Here is a 22,150-nt window from a genome sequence, read left to right on the forward strand (position 1 = left end):
AACATGCTGGTTGATGCTCAGCAAGGACTCTTGAGCAGACCCTCAGAGCTTCCTTCAGATGCAGAGATACAGGCAGCACCACTAAAAAGGGGATTTTTGTCTGAATGGCTTGCTTAAATAGAGACAAGTAAAGGGATTTTTCATGTTTGGGGAAAAAAATACTTTTGTGAGCCTAATACAGGCTAAGAACTGCAGAGAAGAAAATATACCCCAAGCCATTTATCTTCTAAAGATTCTTGTACTGAAATTTAAGGGGCTGAAAGCAGAAATGAAGAGGATTTTAATGATGATCTTCCCTTTAATTCAGAAAAATCCCCAGCAGCCTTGAGAACTTTTACTAAGGAAAACCTTCTGTCCATTGTGAAAAAAATTAAGCACTGTTTTGAAATGCTGTTGCAATGAAGGTAATGCCACATGCAATTTTAATGAAGAAAGAAAGGAAGGGAAGAAGAGAGTTGGTAATAACCTAACATCCTGCTTCCAGAAGTGACAAGAATTTTCCATTACTTTATTGTGGTAGCAAGAGGAGAGAGCGGGCTGCCCTTGTCTCAAAGCAAAGGACTTTGCTTTTTGGCTGAGGGCTGAAGGAATTCAGTAGGAAAAAAAAAAGCAGTTCATGGAAACCAAAAAGAAAACTGTGAACCAGAGTGTAAGAAAATGACACAACTACCAGGAAAAGAGCAGAAATCACTCCTGCAAGAAGCCAGCTTCTTTTGCAGCTGTCTTGCCTAGAGCCTGCTGAAGGCGATCCAAATAGTCTCATGATCTTGCTATAGTTGCTCTGTATGGTTAGAGAATCTCGTTCACTGTTGTTTCATGCTCATTATAATGCTCCATCCTTTGGAGAAGCTCTGATCACCTTTCCCATTATTTAGCATCTGCACTACAGAATGATCAAGGAACACAGGACTGTGTGGAACCTCTAGAATCATCAAGACCAGGCTCTCAAGACTGCAGAAAGTCAGCTGCTTAAAGCCCTTTTCCTGACAGAGCAACCTCCACCTGCAAAGCAGCTCATTTTTTCTGTTCTCCAGTATTCCTACTGGAAAGCTGTTTCAGACCTCATTACTTGGACAATCAGAAACCTTCGTTTAATTTTGAATCTAAATAATTTACAGCTAGTTTATAACCATTTGGTCCTCTGCTAACATTGCCTTTTGGGTTAAATTGTTCTTCTCCCTATGGGGTGTTTACGCCTGTGATGTAATTTAAAAAGGGCAATCATACTCCCTCTCAGACTCTATTTTACAAGGCAAATAAATCAACCTCGTGTAAAACAGACTTTCCTAGCCACAGTTTGAGCCTCCTGTTCAAGGGACTGAGCAAAGAGGCAACAAAAAACAAAGTACAGATGTCTCCAGGGCTGCCTGTTGGTGTGATCACTTGTGGACCAGCTGAAATGTTCTCCTCAGCAAGGTGAAGGTGAGCTATAGAATCACAGAATTATTTAGGGTGAAAAAGACCTTCAAAGACCATTGAGTCAGAGCATAATATGATTTACTGGAAATTAATAGTATAACTTTCATGATCTACCTTTTCCCATCTTCTGATTTTCCTCTTTTGTTTTCTCTGTTATACTGAAGTTGCTTTAGCCCTGATGATGCTCCAGCACAGAAGAGCTCCGTATCACAGTGATGCCCTTGCTTCCTTCTGTCCTGGCAGGGAGGAGTCCCAATGCAAAGCATAAGGATTGCCTTCTCCATAGGCAGGGTAGAGGGAAGCTCTGTCACACCAAGAAACGTTTTGAATGCATCACTACAAATGGGAAGAGAGTCTGCAGAACTCCAAAGGCTGTGTTCACTCACACAATGAAAACACCACTGTGAACATTACACAGATTTGTATTTCAGTTAATTATTATCTAGAAGCAAAGTGCTCTTGGAAAGATTCAATGTCTTTTCCTATTTTAACCATTACCTTTTTTTTTTTCTTTATGAAAAAGAAAGGGTGAGGTGGAATATCCTACAGAATCTTGAAAGGCAAGCACTACTGAAGAGGAGAAAGAAACTCTCCCTCCCTACTCTGCCATAGAGCTTAATATAAAGAGGATAAAGCTTAATTCCTCGTTGTGGTGCAACAATGATTTGTTGATAGCAAGCATTGTTTTCTTGCAATGTCATGTGATTCTCCATTTTGTCCTTCTTGAAATTGAAGACAGGAAAGCTCAGAAAATAAATGACTTGAAAACCGTTCTCCTTGCCATGGAAATGATGATTCTCTCCTGAAAAGGGTACTCTGCTAAAAGGTCAGGTCTTCCCCTTCCTATCTGTCTTTCATGGACAAAACTCTGCTTTTGATGTAATGGATTATTTAGGATTTTGTAGGAAGGCCTGAGGGATGTGCTGCGATAGGTAAAATGATGATGAGTGGCAGCCCCGTGGTGCTGTGCAGAAGCAAAAGAAACATTTGTTGTGCTGCTTAAAAGTAATGGTGAAAAGGAGACTCAAATGTACATTTGAATACGTGTTGTCTCTAAGGTAGAAAGCAGAGCAGTGCATGATCCTGATGTTCACTGTAACATCCCCCAGCACATTTGAAATGACCTTGCATTATTGATACAACAGACCTCGACGGAAATGACTTCTTTTCTTCCTACTTGAAATTTAAAAAGAATGGACTGATTGGACCAAGCAGCTGAAAGCACAGATAGTGCAGCTAGAGTTTGTTTTGTGAATTATTAACACAGCTCAAAGTTAAAAATTTAGCTCTGCTTGGAAATCTACTCTCCCATTTAGCCTGACTGCTGCTTTCAGTTTACATTACTTCTTAGACACTGCTGTGAAACTTCCTCTTAATTGGAGGCTGTTGTGGGATCTGAAGATTTTTGTTTATTTGGAGGGAGGGGGGAGGGGAGAAAAAAATAATTATAAAATAAATATAGCACAGCTAAATTACCAGGACCTATTAATATACATGCAGTAATGACATATAATCGCCCACAACTCCCTTGAGATGGCCCTGGCACAAACCACCCCGTTTCATTTTCATGAAATAAAAAGCATCCAATTACCTAAACAACCACCTATTGCACATTAACTACACACCAATCATCAGTCAATTGGGGGGAATGTTTATTTCTGTGGCACATCCTGCTCCGCATCCTCTTTGTCCTCTCTCTCCTTCTGTATACCTTTTATTTCCCCCTCCCACCACCTTCACCGTGGGTTTATTTGGAGGTGGGGCAGTAGATTTACATCCCTCCACAATTCCTCTGGTAAAACTGCTCAACATGTCTTCGATTTGTGCAACATGCTGGAAGCAATGTCGTTGCTTAGGATTATGCTGCGTGAACGTAGGCCAAGCAAGCCAGCAGCAGAGCCAGGCATATTTTTAAAGTGCTGCTGCAGAGCAATAAACAGACCCTCATACATATATTTCCCCCCTCCCCCCCCAAAAAAAAAAACATTCAAGGAGCCCCATCTGTACTGTAAACTCCTATGTACATTTTTCACTGCAATACAATCTGTCCAAAGTTATCCTTATTATGTGTGCGGGACACTGCCTGGGGAGCAGGGTGGGCAGAAGCTTTCCAGGTAACGTGCAGTACCCCACTGGGTTCTCCCTGTTAATGCTCACTCCACAAAAAGAAGCCTCAGGCACTGGGTCACAAAATGTTCCAGCATATCCCAGGAGGCCAGCGTTGAAAGATGAAGGAAGGCAGAGGAAATGCCTATATATAACGCAGAGTCAGTGTGAATACTTTCGCATCCAACTTGGTGATATTCTGGAGAGCTCAAACTTCCTTTCTTCTCTCTGAAGACATCTCAGTTTTTAGCCCTCAAAGAGCCAAAAGGGCACATGGAGCTCCTCAAAGGTATGAAGAGGATCTCAGGCACAGCATGTGCTTCTGATTATTTCAGCAGCTGAAGGAGGCAGCACGTGATGCAAACCAAAGTGAGCTTTTGATTACCTGATCTTCACCAACACCACTCTCTGTGGAATGCTTTCAATGTGAAGATGCACATCTATTGATACCAGTGAAAGGATGGGAGAAGCTGTACAAGTAATGAACTTGGGCATTGTTACAGAGTCTCCTTTACCTCCCAAATTTCCCCCTCATGAGGCACAACCTAAAAGCAACTGCCAGAATTTCCATCCACCACTACAATATAGGCTTAGATTAGGAAAATAAGGAAATAGCTGCAATCCTTCAACTTTACTTCAACACTTCCAGCTCAGACAAACAGAATCACAAAATCACAGACTCCTGGGATGGTGTGGTTTGGGAGGGAGCTCTGGAGAGCATCTAGTCCAAGCCCCAAGCTAGAGCAGGTGCATCTAGAGCAGATTGCACAGGAGAAAGACTCCACAGCCTTTCTAGGCAGTCTAGTACTGTACCTCCTGAACTGGGGACTGCAGGACAAGGCCAACAAGTCAAAGCAACTGAAAAAATTGTTCCAGAAACACCAAAATTTTTCTTTTCACCTACCTGCCACTGCACAAGGACAGATGAAGTGGTGTGGGGAGTTACTAACACAGAACTGGGTGGTTCACCTGGAACTAAACAAGAAAAGAAACCAAAGCAGTTATAGCAACAGGGTGGAAAACTGCCAGCTTGTTCATCAAATTCTCTTTCTTTGCCACTGAAGAAAATCTTCTATTCCAGCTGCTACGTGGTGGGTCTCAAAAGCAACGTGGTGGACATGAATATTGCAATGCAGGCAGAAGTCAGCCACCTCTCATACATCCTTTGCTCTACCTGTGGCCTTGGCAACTTGGGCAGGAATAACAGAAAAGCTGAAGGCATAAATCTGGAGGGAGCTGCAGCGTGCCAGCCCTTCACAAACAACTGGATACACATTTGAAAGGAAGTTAAACCACTACGTGTGTGATATTTTTTGCTACAGTTGGGACATGCCCTTCTTGTTTTACGAATATCTGTCACCCAGTCACAGACTATTTTAGTTAGGACAGCTTGATTTCCCACAGGTTAACCCATTCCTGTGCCCATGCCCTGTAGCACACACACATACACAGACTATAGCAGCTCAGACATGAAGAATGGAAGGCTTATCAGGAGCTGACAGCCCTCCACAGTGCAATGCTCTGGTGGCAGCACCAGGTTTGCTCACTGGAATAAATGTTCAGTTTGTTAAGGAGGTGAGAAGCTTTCACAGTGTTTCCCCATTGTACTGTGAGGAGGTCAAGCACAACTCTGGATTCACTGTAGCTAAATTCAAAGAGTGAAAATTTAATTTTCACTTCTGGAAGGGTGAGGCCCTGCTGCCTCATCAGCACCAGTTACAGGCTGCACGCATACAGCAGCCGCTGGTCAAGAAGGTGGAGAGTCAGGATGCCTTTAAAAGGCTGCCAGGCACATCGTTCAGATGTTACACAGGCTCCAGTTCAACTTTGCATACTCCTGAGCTCTGTCCTCTGCTTTTCTGACTTCGAGAACAGACTCTTTAAGCATTCCTTTGCAAAACTGTTTCCTATTTTTATACCTCAACATCACACTTCAGTTGCCATTCCTCGAGCAGTATGAAATAGTGGCTAATCCCCAGCATCATGTACATGGATATGTGTCCCTCTATTACTCCATTTCCCAGGCTAAGGGTAAATACTGATGCTTTTTCATACTTTGCAGTCTTCTCCATTCAAAACAACAGAGCTACTTCTGCATTCAGACAGTGACTTTATACAATCAAGGAATTAGAGGCTGATCTCTTAAGGATAAAAATAAAAGTCTTGTCAATGTCATTCACAGTTTATTAGCCCTGATCTGCAGGATTAAATGCTTATGTTTCTGGGAGCTTCTCTTACTTGTACCTTGGCAATTTTGCCGTATTTGCAGACTGATGTGGACTGTGAGTAAAAACAATTAAAGAAACTTCTTCAAATGTATGCATGGTTCTACATTTATTTTTAATGATCTCTTGTAAATTATTCAATTTCTGCAAAGATAATGGTTAGTGCAGAGTTTGGAAGCCAATCAAATGCAGTTTAATTCCATTTTGAGGCTCCTGAAAGTATGATTCATTATCAGAGGGCACAGCAGGACACTTAAGGCTGCCTGTTTTAATTCAGCCACATCTCATTACTACCTGTATCAATCTCCTAAGAACAAAATCGCACTGACTGTTGAATTTTCACTCCATGGTCCCAGTGGAGAAGACATTGCAGTGAGGCCAGAAAACCCAGAAGCACCGGGGAGTGCCCATCCCATGATGATGCCCCCCAGCATGCCTCCCCTCCTGGCTTACCATCCTGCAGAGTTGTGACCGCCTCAGTCTCCGCACTGAAGTCGCTGTCTCCAATGTCGTTGGTTGCTTTCACTCGCAGTTTGTAAGAGGTGAAGGGGTTCAGGCTGTGCAAGGCAAAAACCAAAAAGGCTGAGGGATGAAATCGCCCTGCAGCTTCACAACTTGCTTTGGAACAAGCCTCTACAGAGAACTTGCCCATTGGCAACTAAAGTCATTGAGCAGTTTGTCTCTTCTCCACGCTGCTTTTAATTTGCAGCTTCCCTCAGCTTCTCATGACGTGGGAGTGTTCATACTCCTGTTGCCATCAGCATCTCCTCAGGTTCCCAAGGGCCTGAGTTCCTGAGAACATGTATGGATTTTTGGTTGAATCAGGCTCCAGAAAGCAGCCAGAAAGAGGCAGTTCTTAGGGCAGGTTGTGACTGGGGCTTGGTGGAAAGGAAGGATAATGCTGTTATTTGAGCTCTGCACAGCTATGCAAAGCCTGGCCTTCACGGTGCTTTGCCTGAGAGATCCTCAACACATATCTGTGGGTCAGCTCATTGTCAGTGCATGGATAGGGATGGCCGGTAGAGAGGAGGCAGGTAATGTGCCCAGCAGGCACTGAAATTCAGAGCACCAGCCTTCTGCCTAATCCTCTAGACCATACCATTTGATCAGTGTGCTTTATTCCTACTGAATTTCTAATTAATGCTATTACCTGGATTATTTAATAAAGACAGTAACAACAGGTTCCCTGCAGCTCTTTTATCTGTGCAATGCTCTTAAGATATGCAAAGAGTGATTTCCAGCTGACATAACCTTTGCAAAGAGTCTTCTGTCTTGTCTTGGCAGGGAAAGGTGTGGGGGAGGCTGCCTTTTGAGGCACACGCAGAGGCTAGAAGTGCAGAGCTCTAAGTTACAGGGGATTTAGCTAATTAATTGGTGGTGTCTAGCCATCAGCTGGCAGATGCAACACTGACTACAAACCCGAGTAAAGTCACCTGTAAGGAATGATTAAATGCTGCAAGACAATGCATTCTGATGGGCAGCACTCACATGACACCTGGACTGCTCCTCTGGACTTTCAGCAAGGGGGAGAAGAAATCTCTTCCAGTAGTGCCACCCATTAGGACACTTACTCACCCAGAGGAACTGAATAATTCAAGTCATCTTGATCTTTTGTTTCCAGTAATTCCACTGTCAAGCTTAAGTGACACAGTTGGTCCCCTTGATTTTACAGGTTTTGACTGGAAAGATGCTGGGTGTAACTCGGGGTGGGCGTAACACCCCCAAGTTCAATGCACTCGGTCTATATCAGCACTTTTAATTGCCAAGTTTTCCTCTTTCTGCACAGTTAGAGGAAATGATAGCGAGGCATCTGCATCTTCTGGCACACGCCCAGTGAGCTGCCACACGCTGCAGCCACTGATGTTTTTATAACAGGCCTGAACAACCTGTACCTGAATCTTTAAGTACTCAATTCTCCAAAAGCTCACCACCTTTCAGAAATAATCTGATTTGCACTCACCCGTCAACAGAGGAAACGGACAGCAAAACAAGCACCTTCTGATAGGCACTCAAAATGCTATCACAGATGTTACAAGGACTTTAATTACAGCAGCATTGCTGAGGATATAATGAAGCCTGAATAACAAAGTTTAAACATCCTGATGCTATCTATATGCTTCAGTATGGAAACTACAGATAAAAATGGTTCTCATTTCATCTGGAAAAGCTTATAGAGAGATAATTGCGATGCAGCGTCGAGGGTGGATTTTCACATCAGTCACCACTGAAAGGATTTTTAACTAGTTGAATCTGACAGAGCATTGTGTGGTTACATTTAGTTTAGCCTGGGTAGTGTTATCTATGGTGCTGAGCTTTCAGGGAGTGCTTCAAAAGGATGCATTGCAATCCAACTTTAATTAGATTTTTTTTTTTGCATGACCTTCAGCAAATCTCTCAACTGCTGTTCATAACATCACCTCTAAAATGGCAGCAGTGGCCTAACTTAAACCCTCTCACCCAAAATAAACCCCACTGCGAAGCTGAGGGATGCTCCTAGCTGTTGGGAGTGGTGAATGTGGGAATTTCTAGGCTAGCCTGGGATCAAATGTTACCTTTCAATAATGCAGGATGTGGCCTCGTGGCTGATGGAGGAGGAGTAGGTTTGCCAGGCTCCGTTTGGCAGCTCTCGCACTTGGACAGTAAAATATCGTATGGGTGAGGATCCATCACTTCCAGGGACCCACTTCAACAGCAGGCTCCGTGACGACACATCGCTCTGTGGGGTCACCACCAGCCTGGGAGGTGACGGTCGTTCTGCAATCAAACCATAATTTGCTACTGCTTTGAGGGGAAGGTCAAAGCTAACAGAAAAAATGAGAGCCTGGTCACGTTTTCACAGTAGTAATGCCACAGGAGATGAAGCTTTTGGATTTGCCCCGTGAAGTATACAAGCCATTCCCTAACCTTTTACTGCAAAGAGCAGTAAAATGGATTCTTCTTTCTCTGCATAAAAGGTCGCTATTGAATGTACACCTTCCTAGCAACAGATCTCAAACTGGTGTGGGTATGAGCCTGGCAGGTTAAGGAAGAATCATTAGGACCAGCAGCCAAGCAAACCAAGGAAATCTTTAATGAAACTCAGCCATGCTTCTAGCTGTAATGGCTCTTCTGACAGGCTTTGCCTTAAACTAGTTCACTTTTTGACCTGGGCTTACTATATTCATCCCATGCTATATGGAATCCTCTTCCACCAGCTGCTCCCCAGTTGAGGCGTGAAGAGAAATGGATGAGCTGGAACAGGCTGCTGTGTAGCAGAGTCCAAGCTAGTAGTGAATTCCTGCACCAGCTCTGTCTGGCAAGAAACTGGGAATCATCATCAGCTCTTGCTGTGGCTGCTGCTCCCAAACCTCAGCTTGGAGATGGTGTAGGGCTAGGGCTTTAGTACCTGCTGCAGTTCACTTCCAGATGTCCCCAATTCTTCCCTTCATACCCACTGACCTTGAACCTGCAAAGTCAAACCAGCCAGTGCCAATGCTGAGGGAGATCTCTCTGGAGTAATTAAGCTCAGACCTTTAGATGAGGCAGGGAATGGTAATGCAGGTGTAAGCATGCCAGTCCCCACCTGCTCCAACACAGATCTCCTTTCCCATCACTGTGTCTCCGCACTCCATCGATTTCAATAGAGAAACTCTATAGAGTGAGGAATAATTGTTTAATTGTTTATCATGAAGATTATTGATTCTGATTAAAATGTGTGGCATGTAATAAAGCAGAAATTGATTGGAGACACCGCAGTGACTTGCTTTTGAGAAGCAATTCAATTCAACTTCATCAGCACTTGTTTCCATAAACACACCTCTGCCTGCCTGACTCCTCACAGCTCTCTCTGGCAAGCACTTCATTTCCCTGCCATCCCCTGAAACCATTTCCTATATGTTTTGGCATTTCTCTGCAGCATGCTCTTGCTGACATCAGTGCCCAAAGATTTGTAAGCTATTAGCTGGAGGAAGCCCTCAGTGCCAGCAGCCTACCAGCCCGAGCACAATGCAAAAGGTCAATGCCTTACACTGACAGGCTGAGACAGGTACTCAGGGTTATTCTATCAGAGGAAGCCAGTGTCGTGCAGGGATTTAAAACTCTCTGCTGATAAGCTTTAACCAGCTTGCAGTTTTGGGCAGGTCAGATCTTGCAGTCAGTCTCCCATGACTGGGTTTCCTCCTGTTGCTAAAGGGAGATCTTAAAATCTCCTGTATTGCAAGATATAATTCCTGACTGTTTGTACAAAAACATTAGTATAAAGAGTTTATTTATAGGAGTTTAGCCACAAGCAAGTGCTAAGGTGAGTGTTTGTGCAGCAATGTAAGGCCAGGCCACTTTTAATTTCTTGTTACATTTACATCTTGGGACTCAAGTTTTCCCCTGACCACGGTGGGTCACTATTCTGGAGGCTAACACACTGCTACGTAGGCTCAAAGTACAACAGAGGAAGCTCTAGAGAACAGCTCCAATACAACTTGGGATCTGTAAACCACAGGTGTTGTGAAAAGGAAAGGTTTATATTTGGATTAGCCAAGGAATTTAAAGGGCCAGAGTGACCAGTTTTGCTAATTTTCAAGGGAATTTTTGTGCCTGCCTCCCTTCATATCAAGGACATTAAATGCCCCAATTTATTAATGGAAATTAAATATCTTTTCACTCTAGAATATGTGTTGTCATGACTATGATTTTCAGATGTATTCATTTATTTGTTAGCATAACAGATGCCCTGGGTAAATGTCTTTATCATCCCCTCATGTGAGGGGTGAGATTACACATTCTTCTCTCTATGCTTTACATATGGGATGACTTCAGTTACATCTCAGTGCCTTGGGGACTGGGTTCCATAGCATGCCTAGAGACACAGCGTGCAAAGCCATCCATCAGAAAGAGAAAGAGCTCATTTTACACTATGACTATTCTAGATAACCCTAAAGCATTGATAGCAAGGAGGGATCATTGTTCCCACAGCAGAGGTGGGAGTTCTGCCTTGAGCTATTCTCGGTCCAGCAGCAGCTTGTGCATGGTCTGGGAAGCTCATTTTATTGCAAAGGGAAGGCACTGAAATGTGAGTATTCACTTTACAGGGCATGGTGGGCTGTCTTGGAAATGTCCACAGGCTGGACTTTAAACCTCCACCCCTTTTGACAGGAGTCAGTCAGGGGTGGAAGAAACCTTAAGCTGATAAATGGTTTTGATGGACAGTATCTTTAGTAGAGGCACTTAAAGTTTCCTAATAGAGCTCTAGAGGTTCTTTCCTGGAGGACTGCACTGTTATGCACTGGGAAGGCTGCACTTGACCTGGAGAGCAATGCCAGCAGCTATTTTAACAGCAGCCAGACAGGCCAGAAGCAGCATCACAAGATCATAGGATGTTAGGGGTTGGAAGGGACCTCTCTAGGTCTTCGAGTCCAACCCCCCTGCCAGAGCAAGACCATAGAATCCAGCACAGGTTGCACAGGAATGCATCCGGATGGGTCTTGAAAGTCTCCAGAGGAGACAACTCCACAGGCCCTCTGGGGAGCCTGTTCCAGTGCTCCATGACCCTCACAGTGGGGAAGTTCCTCCTCATGTTGAGGTAGAACCTCCTGAGGTTGAAATGTATCCCCCAGTTCCTCACTGCTGGTGGTTGAACATCAGGCCAATATCTTCTCTTCTAAGGAAAATAATAAGGAAGCCAGTGTGGGCATGGGAAATCCTTATTCCAGAACCATAGTATTTGCAGCATGTAGAAAGGACTTAAAACAAGAGGCTGCTTAGTAGGCACATTTTAAGCTTTAGTAAATATCATTGGTTGTATCGTAGTGCAAGGCTTGGGCAAGAGCAGGCATGCAAGCACATGCAAAAGTGCTAACAACAATTGAAAGCCATCTATGGAGATCTGCCCTAGTTACTGCTGGAGCATGCTTCTCTCTGAACTGTGACTTTTACAAATCACAGGACTTGCATGGTTCTAATTTTTGAGGGAGAAGCTTTATTTAAGATCAATACCCAGGCAGCACACTGAGTCAGAGGTGCACATGGCACAAAATCCAGCGACGGACAAAGGAGTGATGCTCATGAAGTTACCCTGGCTAGTTTTGACTTTGCCAGCTCAAGAGACCTGATCACAGAATCAACCAGGCTGGAAAAGACCTCAGGGATCATCAAGTCCAACCTATTACCTACTACCTAAATACCTCATGACAACTAAACCATAGCTTCAAGTGCTACCTCCAATTCTCTTTTGAACACCTCCAGGGATGGTGACTCCACCACCTCCCTGGGCAGCACACGCCAGTGGCCAATTACTTTTTCTGTGAAGAACTTTCTCCTCACCTTAAGTCTAAGCTTCCCCTGGGGCAGCTTGAGACTGTGTCCTCTTGTTCTGGTGCTGGTTGCCTGGGAGAAGAGACCAACCCCAACCTGTCTACAGCCTCCTTTCAGATGCATGCTTTGCGGGGGAACACGGCATATGGTACAAGACCAGAGGAAAACCCACCCTTCTGTTCTCTACCAATATATTTTCTCTCAGCTCTGAATTAAAAATCAAACAAAGCAAACAACAAATTAATCTTCATGCACAAGCAAAAAAATGTGGCAGCTCTAGAGATCTGTCCTAAGACTGAAGAATCAAGCAGTTACTTGAGCCAAAGCATTAGAAACAAGCAATGATGCAAAGCAGACTCTGCAATACCTTATGTGTCTTTCACAGTTTGCTACGTTTGGTATCTAAGCATCTGCTTTCGCTTATACACAATGCAACTCCTGCTTGCTTCGAGTAGGTTCCCTGCAGAACAGAACTTGACTGGAAATTCAGAAGGTGAAAAACCATTTCATATGGCTGATGCACGAGGCAGAAAAAATTCTGGGCGATCCAGATGCAAACACTCCACTTGAGTGTGCAGCGGCGAGAGGCCAGAATAATTACTAACACATTAGGTCAGGACTGAGCTACAACGGAGGAGCCGTGGAGAAATTCTGCAACATCACTGCCCCTCATTTTGCATTCCCTAATCGATATAATTCATCCATCACTTACTTTCTTAAGATTGCAATCTTTCTAGAAAACGAGAGAGCTGAAAAAATGGTCTGAACTGCAGGAGGAGGCTGCATATGGCCAATATAGCAGCTGATGGAAAAATCAATCTCCAACAGCCCGGCAGGTTAGAAGAACCGTGTCTCATAAAAGTCTGTCTTGCTCACCCGGTTTCTCAAATCATGATGTTGCTATGGTTTGGGGCAGGTTTATGGGGTGAGAAGGAGGCGGTGTACAGGCTCTAGCCTGCTGTTCAAATTCCCTTAAGTGTGCCGCAGGCTTCAAGGCAGGTGACAGAAAGTACCACAACCTGCGGCTGCAGGCATTACCTCTTTTTTCTGTTGTGATCACCGTGGCTTCCAGAGGCTCCCCCCAGCCCTGCCTGGTCTTGGCAGATGTCCGAAAGATGTATGCTGACTCAGGGGTGAGGTCTGTAGCAGTGAACTGCCTGACTGTCGAGCCAACTTCCACTGTTGTGAACTTGTTGGGATTGCTGCTGGCCAGGCGGTAGGCAATCTGATACCCTGGAATCACAGCATCCACCAGAGAGAGAAAAAGGGTTAGGGTTTTGTTTTAATAGCAAGGACAAAAGAGCACCAGAACTATTAGTTTATCATAATTACTTGCTTATCTGAGACCAGAACAAAGTAATTTACTTCCTTTAGTGTTATCAACCTCTGCTACATGGCAGTTCTCCAGGGTCAGGTGCTGTACCTTACAAGGGAAATCATGCAGAGTGGCACACATGAGGGTCTACTGAATATTATCAACCATGAAACTGATTTCACTTCCCATTCTTTATACTAACAAGATACAAAACCAGTTTAATCTTTCCTGAAGCATAGTGGCAGATTTTTTTGGAAAGGCAGAGGAACAGAGTCCATGCAATTAATGTCAACTGGTTGAATCAGATCAAGACAACATTCTCTGTTTCAGCTTCCCCGCCCAAGCACACATGTGCATGAGCAAACACACACACACTGTTCTGCCCTCTCATAGTTTCAACATTGTCTCAAACTGAAGGTTCTTCAGCTGCAGAGCAGCTTTTACATGGCTCAAGCAAATGCTTGCTCCTGCTTTTTGCACTTGCCTCCTTCTCAGCACTCCCACTCCCCTGCAATTGCAAGTCCAGCAAGTGCCAGACCTGCCAATAGAAACATCTTTCTTCTGTCTTTCAACACTGCTGCCCTTGCCCACAGCCTAAGGAAGAAGCCTGCAAGCTGTGAGGTCCTGCTTCAACCATGCAGCACTTAATAATCAATTTTGTTGATGCCTGTAAGTGATAACCCCCATTCCAACCTGCCTGACAATTAGGAGTTCATGGTTCAGCCTGCATTATTAATGATCCAACTGTGCAAAGGAGGGCTTCCAGAGTTCTCACGCACCACTAGCAGCAACTGTCCCCTAAAGAGGATCTGCCAAATGTTCAAAATCCGTTCTGTAAACCCTGCAATTGAATCAGGCTCTCACTTCTGGAGCTCAATGGTAACTTGCAGTCCAGCTGCTGATTTCCAAAATCAATTAATACCAGAACTGGTGTGAAGCTTTATTGCCCAAACTGAATACAGTTGTGTGATTAAATGCTTCATGGAGTTACCCAGGGCAGAGGGCAGCCAACAAATCCAAATCAAACCAACAGAAAATAAAATAGTCATGGCATGACTCTGCCAACCCTCTGCTCATCTCCTGAATGACAAAGGGGTCTGCAGCACCTGAGACCATCTCTTTTCTTGGAATTAACACCCCAGCTAGAGTCTGAACTCCCACCACATTTTGGCTGTAAGAAGAACAATAGGAGCCAAACCTGGTGTGCTTCATTTGTGAAGGTCAGCGCATGAAAACCGAGCTTTTTCCTTACCTGTGGCTATTGGACACATTCAATGACATTTATTTCCCACTGTGAATATGCAACAACTGCCACATGCCCACTCACAGAAGAGGCACAGTCAGAGTTCCTGCACTCCCTTGAACGCATGCCATCCTGGCGTGTGGTGCACACGGTCACAAACAGAGGAATTTAAGTGGGATACAGATGGTATTCATTTCAGTCTGCTGACTCTCACAGTGCTGCTGACAATGCACCAACATTTCCTTGTCCTTTTTCCTTCAGCAGCTGCTGAGGGATGAGGTGCAGCAGCCATAGCTGCCTTACATGGAACAAAATCTGATGGCATTGACGCCTCAGAGAGTGACTTGGATTTTCCCAACACCTGTGACTTCAGCCTGAGCTTTTGTAGGCTGTGGTTGGGTCTGGGTACGGAGCTGACTTAGTGCAGTGCCTTAAAACACTCCAAGCTCCATGTCTGAGGATGACCAAGAGCAAAATGCTTCCAGCCCCTGGAGCAGGTTTAGCCCGTGCTGCCGGGGGGTACCCTCACACTCCACTGTACCAGGCACACTCCTACAGCAGGATTTTCACAGCTGGATAGATTGCATTAGACTATGAGACAAAAAGTGCTTTGATCCCAGCAAAGTCTTAGGGTCTTACACTTTGAATACTTCATTCTTCCACCTGCTAACTAGCTCCTTTTATCCATGGCACCAGTTCTCCCATGACTGGTCCAGTATATTTCACCAAAGTATTTCTGTATCTTTAGTACTGGAATATTCTGATCTTTTTAAAAGCCTACAGAAAGACAGCTATGAATGGGGAGAAGGAATGGATAAACTATAGTCTTTTTGTGTGTGTGTGTGTGTGTGTTGTTTATACAGACATGAAGAGTGTGGAAGTGAAAACCCTGGTGCGGGATCTCAAAAAGGGGGAAAAAAAACAGTCAAAGAAAAGCACTGGGGAAATTTTTATAGCAGCAGGAAAGATGAAGGAAGAAGCAACTAAGACGGCTAAGGAAGTTGGATAAAGGGACATAAGACATAAAGAATAAGACCTGGAGGGAAACAGATAATATTGAAAGAATAGAGAAGTTGATTTATCTAGTTATTAAGAGATAAGTATGATATCTGGGACACATCCTTGTTGAGCAATTTCCTCTCTTTTCTAAACCTTTGTAAAATATAAAGTGCAGTTAAAAACGTAAGGAGGGAATAGGAAGATAACTATTTACTGCTAAATGGTGGCACTCACGCTGGAAAGCCAATTACAAACATGCTCAGACTGGGCACAGGAACGTGTACCTATCTAGGCCATTGTAATAACTTACACAAGAGTGGTTCCTTGGCTGGTGTAAAAACTAATCTAGCCATCAGAATGAAGAAATCACTCGTCACAGCCAGTCTCTCTGACAGGCTCCACAAACTCCCTTTCAACTCATCCCTGTGAAAAACAGTATCAGCTCTCACTGCCCTCTCCTACAGCTGCCATGCTCACTGACAGTCTGGGCAAACATCTATTTTCCTGGATATCTCAGGCAGAGTTTACATAACCAGAGCCATCACCTTTACATGTTTCCTCAGAAATTCAACATCTCCCTCAGTTTGATTCAAAACTACATATCCAATTTCTGCACCTGAACTCAGCTTGCTCTTATTGCTACCCGACAACCCACCTGAGAGGCACCCAGTAGCTTAATTTTGGTCCCCTCCATCACCTCGTCCTATTAGACAGTTTGGAACAGCCAGGATATAATACACTGGCATAAAAAGCATCGCTTCCCTTTTTGATGAGTGGCATGGAAGACACAGTATTTAAACTACAGCTTGGATAATAATTAGGGCTAATGCAAGATCAAAAAGATAAAACTATGAAGTTGATGAATTTCAGCGACAAGGGATGGGAGAAGACAGGAAGTGTTAAGTGAAATCAAACGAGGCAAATCAATAGAGGTAAATGGAAAGTGTTCAAAGAGAAATTAATGTGTGCTCGAGGGCTATAAGAGGCAATAACTGCAATTGCTGCAGTGGAGGAATAGAATCATAGACTCATAGAGTAAACCAGCTTGGAAGAGACCTCCAAGATCATCCAAGTCCAACCTATCACCCAGCCCTAGTTGATTGGGTAATCAACTAGACCATGGCACTAAATGCCTCGTCCAGTCTTTTCTTGAATATCTCCAAGGACTGTGACTCCACCACCGCCCTGGGCAGCCCATTGCAATCAGGAAGCTTCCTTTCCTGCCTAGATGATGCCACTAAGATGATGCAGATACCTTAGATAAAAATAAAACTATTACAAATAATCAAAGTGAATGACAGTGAAAAAAACATCTTTAAAAGGTGACCAGAGCAAACTTTTGGGGAAAGGAAGATTTTCCAGAAGATCAAGTCTCTGGGCGGTCAATAAGGAGAATTCCTATTGTTTTCTTAATTTTCCTTTCTTTTTTTTTCCTTTGCCCCCCACACAGCCTTAGATCCTAACTCTCTTCTGCTGCTGTGAGCTCTGTGCTTCACTGGGCCAAAACAGCATTGAAAAAAAATGAGAAGCCTTGAGAGATGAACTCTTCAGGAGTTTATTTATTCATCAAACCCAGGCTTATTAGATTTTATACTTTTTTTCTTTGCATTAGGATCTTTTTAAGTATTTTCTTGCACTACTGCAAGCATTTTCATGAGCTACTGCTTCCTGAACTCAATAAATGGCAACAGTCTGAACCGCCTGTTAAATGTTAGGTCATTGTAACACAACCAGTGGATTCCCCAAAGCAAACCGGCAGGAAGATGACAACACACCATGAATATCAAAAAGCTCTCGAGCTCATCACCATACAAAGCCCTTCAGAGCTGACAGGTCCCCCCCCACCCCCTCCCCATTCACACAGGCCATGGTGCAGCAGAGATACAAACACTTCTTAATTTGTCACAGAACTTGGGGGAAGCCGAAAGCTATGGGGAGGTTACAGGCTGCCGAGTGCAGCGGCAAGTCAGGTTGTTGATTCTCCTGCTTATCTGTTTAAGGGCCAGAGGGTGTGCAAATGCAGTCTAGGAGCAAAATATGAATTTGCAGGCATGGATTGCATCCAATTTTGGGTCTAATTCTCAGTGGAGTTCTTACACTCTTTCGCAATACGCTTCAGGTGAGTGCTAAATACAAGGATATGAGGAGGAATGTTAACCAGGGTCTGGAAGGGTGAGGCTTGAGCTCTTGTTTTCAGGGGAAGCTCATAGCCAGAAGTTAACATATGGACATTGGTCCTGATTTGGGCTAGAACAGAACTGATTCTACTCAGTAATTTAACTTCCCAGCTCAGCCTGTGCTCAGTGATGGCACTTTCTGAAGTTCAAGGCATGTTAGCACGGACAGCGACTGCTTCTAGCAGTGAGATCACTGAGGTTTGGAGTTAGTACCAAGGATTGGCGTGCACACAGGCTCTTGCTTCCCTCTATGGAGGCCAAGGTCATTGCTAAGTCTTGTGCACCATATTGAGGGTGGTGCAGTAAGAAAGAGGTGGTACCTGTGAGGAGGTGTGGACAGGACAGGTGACCCTAAACTGACCAGCAAAAGATTCCATCCCATGGATATCATCTCCTGGATAAAGCTGAGGGATCACAAGGGATCACAGTTGCCTCTTCTTCAATGGTCAGAGTTCAAGGAGGACTCTGCCCATTCTGTCTTTAAACTTGACCCATAAATCCAGTTCCAGAATCCAACTCCTGAATCCAGTTCCTCTCTGCCACCAAATCCAGTCTGGGACTTCCCCAGTGCCTGCTACAGCATCAGTGGTGTCAATGACATGATAGCCATCGAGGGCTTGATTCAATATTGGGTTTGAATATATTTGTATTTATTTCATTTTTTTTTCCATTAAAGGAGTTTTATTTTTCTTTTCTAATTTGTAAGTCTCTCTCTCTTATTCCCTTTGTCTTTTCCCTTGGGAAGGAAGAGGGGTTAACAGAGAGTATCTGTCACTCATCTAATGGCTGGCCCAGCTCTAACCCTAGACAGCATTAATGCATCCTTTTTCTTTAATGGTATTTGAAGGAACTATGTTGGGTGCTAGCTGAACGGAGTGCAGACAAGAAGACAGAGTGAGGCCTCAGATGGTTAGCATAACATTCCCAAAAGGAGAATGGAAATATCTAGCAGCCTTCCACAGTAAAATATTTAAACAAACAAACAAGTGGTTTTCCCTCTGTGTGCCTGCCAGCATTTCATCCTGCTAATCTCCCTCTGAAATGCTAGAACATGTTTTGATATAGATTACAAAAATGTTAGCTGCAAAGGTGCTTGTATACTCTGAGGACAAAGCTAGCAGAGCAGGAACATTAGTTCAAAGGCTCTGAATATAAGTTGCTCTTGCAAAGCAAGTATTTTTTTCTTTCCAACCCCACTGGAGAGTAGAAAGGCACTGTGCAAAATTACAGTAACTTATTTTTTTCCCCAACAGCTCTACTTCAGTGCACTTGACTGTGGGGGTTACAGTGGTGTTTTGAAAGTTCGTTATAGTAATGAGTTTTAAAAGGTGTACAGGAGGAAAAAAAAGACTCCCACAAAACAACAACTTGCAACCTTTACTTTGAATGCTGGACGTTGTTCTTTGTCTATTTTTGAAGCACATTTCACTTCTTAGGAAAGATCACAGGATCAGCACGAGTAGTTTTTACTTTCCCTCTCTGACATTGGCAGCAAACCACTTCCTCCGTGAACCTCACTATTTCTACTATCAAAAAAAAGAAGAGAGCTGTTGAATAAAGACAATGGACTTCAAAGAGGTGGACTGGGGGAACTGGCAGGTAACGTCCCCCTGGGAAGGAATTCTAAAGGAAAAAGGAATTCAGGTTAGCTGACAGTTTTAAAGGAGACAATGAAAAGGTACAACTATCCCAATGCAGACAATAGATGTTAAGAGGCCAATATGTTTGCCTTCAGAACTCACTAATGACCTGGAAATCAAAAGTGAATTGGACAAAAACTTGAAACGGGACACACGTCTAAGGGAGAGTATAAATAGACAGCACAAGCAAGTAAGGGACAAAATCAGAATGGCTAAAGTGCAAAGTGAGTTATAACTTAAAGGGCATCAAAGGAAATGAGAAAGATTTTATAAATACATTAGAAATCTGAGAGACAGAAGGAGGACAGGTCAACTAGTTGGAAGAAAAGATGAGCACAAGACAACTGAGACAGAAGAGAGTGAAAGGCTGATACCTCTGATGCTTCATTTTCACACACACAAGTTGATGCTGACTACATACTTAACACAAATTAAAAGTGACAACAATGCAAGTAGGGATGTAGGCTAGAAGAGAGAACAGGTTAACGGATATTTAGTTAAGCTGGATGTAATCAAGTCAGAAAGGCCTGATGAAATTTGCCCTGCAGTGCTTATATAACTAGCTGGAGCCATCTCCAAATAATTACTGATTATCTTCAAGAACTTGTGGAGGACAGGTGACATCCCAGAATATTACAGAAGGGCAAACAAAGTACCCTGCCTTTGAAAATGGGGAAAGTCTGAGCAGACAAAGGGACAAATCAAGCTTAAATTTACTATCCAGAAAGGTCCTGGGTTAAAAAAAGAATAAACAGTCAACATGAAAACATCTATAAGCATAATGAAGTGCCAAGGAACAGCCAATATGTGCTTGTCTGGAGCAAATGATAAATACCAAATAATCTATTTTCCATTTTAGCTGTGTAATTGGCCAGCTGGGAAGAGTAGATGTGATCCACACTGACTTTAAGTAAGGCTTTTAATATGGCTGCACAGAGCCCCTTCCAAAACAAACAAGCAAGCTGGAATCTTCAGAAAAAAATGCTACACATTTCAACCTGAACACTTTTTAAGAGGAGTCAAAATGTTGTCATCAGTAGTTGGCTAACAAGCAGGGAGGACATATTAAGTAAGCCCTCATGAGACTGCATGAATGACTTTGGTTCTGTTCAATATTTTCACTAATGACCTGGCTGATGGAATTGCCAATCTACTTGCAAAAAAAAAAACACCCCAGAAATCCAAAAATGGAACCAAAATGTGAATGGCTATGTGCATTTTAGAGGACAAGAGTGTCATTTAAAGTGATCTTGATAATGAGGAGAGATGGTCTGGAATCAGCAAGATGGAATTCAATAAAGGCACCTGTGAATTATCACGCTCACAAAGAGGGGAAAAAAAAGCTTAATGCACGTATAAAAGAGGGAGTGACTGACCTGGAAGTGCACTGCAGAAAAAGGGTAGGAATTAATAGCAGGTCATAAACCTACTTAGTAACACCGTCAGTGCTGCAAAAAAAAGTCAAGTCAGGACAATATCAATTAACCTGGAGTGTGTTACTTGGGAATGGCCTGTGCAAGGCTTTGGAAACAACAGTCTGCATGCCAAGCATGCCAAATGTTCTTTAAGGGATACTCTTCTCCCTTCCAGCCTCCATTTGTATGAATTTATCACCAACACAGTGGTGAGCAAGAACCAGGAAGGGGATGCACTGCACAAAGCATTCTGTGAAGACAAAAATCAAAGAGACTTCCCACTCCACTGAGCTTGCAACTTCAGCAAATAAGGCTGACAAAGTGCAGCAACGTGAGACATTGGAACACAGTCGGAAGAGCAAAATCTCTTTTGTACTTCCTCATCGTTTCTATCAAATGACTTTTCTTCTCCTTAGCCACATCCTGTGATTCAAATCCCAGTCTCTACGGAGAGCAAGTTCTAGGGCACACAGGTCCTTTAAAAAAGCAACAAATCAAACCCATAAGACAACCTGGAAGCCAAGCTTCCTTGAGCTGCAGAGAAGCTCGGCATGGATCTGTCTGGCATCTAACTGCTGCCAAGCTTCATGCAGACTCTTTCTCATGCTCAGAAACTCCCTGCAGCGTCCACCTTTGGATCCCATTTGATGATTTCTCTATATCTTCAGGTGTCAGGATCACTTTGGGGAACTACAAACCTGAGTAAATCCTTTGAGCTCTTGACTTTAGTTTTAAATGTAAGGCAAGACCTGTTCTTTATTTAAAGGGATGTCACCAATGCAGCAGCATTGGAAGCAGGCACCCTCCACCCAATAAGGAAGGCTTTAGGAAATATTGCTAACAGACTCCAAATAAGCCTGGAGGATGGCAGTGAAGTTAGAAGCAGAAAGGGCTGGTAGACTGAGAACTAAACAAAACCCTGGAGCTTTTGCTTCTGTTTTTAGAGTCAAGAGAAACATCTTTAGTCATCAGCTGCAACTACTGCAAAACATGTTTAGCATCAGCAGAGAACATAAAATTGCCAGATAACCATTAGCTACTTTAATTTCAGAGGTAAGAATGGATTCTTACATCATAAAAGGCTTCACATTTTAAGCACAGGTAGTAGCTGGCATACACCTTGCAAAAGCAACCACAGAATTATGAGAGCAGGGAGATAGGAAGATTTGTCTCCTGCTCCTGTTGTGCCTTGCTGCCTCTATTTGCCTTGCTGAAAAGCCAACTGAGTTAACTCCTTGCAACTTGTCAGACAGTATTATCCAAAGGAAGTAATAAAATGGAAGCACACATGGAACTGAAATGGTGGGCATGGCCAGCAAAGGTGAG

General features: G+C 43.6%; 1 protein-coding gene across 3 annotated transcripts in view; it reads right to left on the reverse strand.

Moving 5' to 3' along the window:
- Positions 1–22,150, reverse strand: part of SDK1 (sidekick cell adhesion molecule 1) — a 465,152-nt gene that overhangs the window by 58,253 nt on the left and 384,749 nt on the right. For all 3 annotated transcript variants that reach the window (XM_068146644.1, XM_068146645.1, XM_068146643.1), the window contains exons 30-33: positions 13,074–13,268; positions 8,303–8,504; positions 6,204–6,307; positions 4,430–4,500 (exon numbers count right to left, since the gene is read on the reverse strand). In XM_068146644.1, the coding sequence (XP_068002745.1) occupies positions 4,430–4,500; positions 6,204–6,307; positions 8,303–8,504; positions 13,074–13,268 (572 nt within the window). The remainder of the gene's footprint in view (positions 1–4,429; positions 4,501–6,203; positions 6,308–8,302; positions 8,505–13,073; positions 13,269–22,150) is intronic.

This window comes from Melanerpes formicivorus, unplaced genomic scaffold (assembly GCF_026170545.1).
Source record: "Melanerpes formicivorus ecotype bairdi unplaced genomic scaffold, bMelFor1.0.p_v2 SCAF_14, whole genome shotgun sequence".
In the NCBI taxonomy this organism is placed as follows: domain Eukaryota; kingdom Metazoa; phylum Chordata; class Aves; order Piciformes; family Picidae; genus Melanerpes; species Melanerpes formicivorus.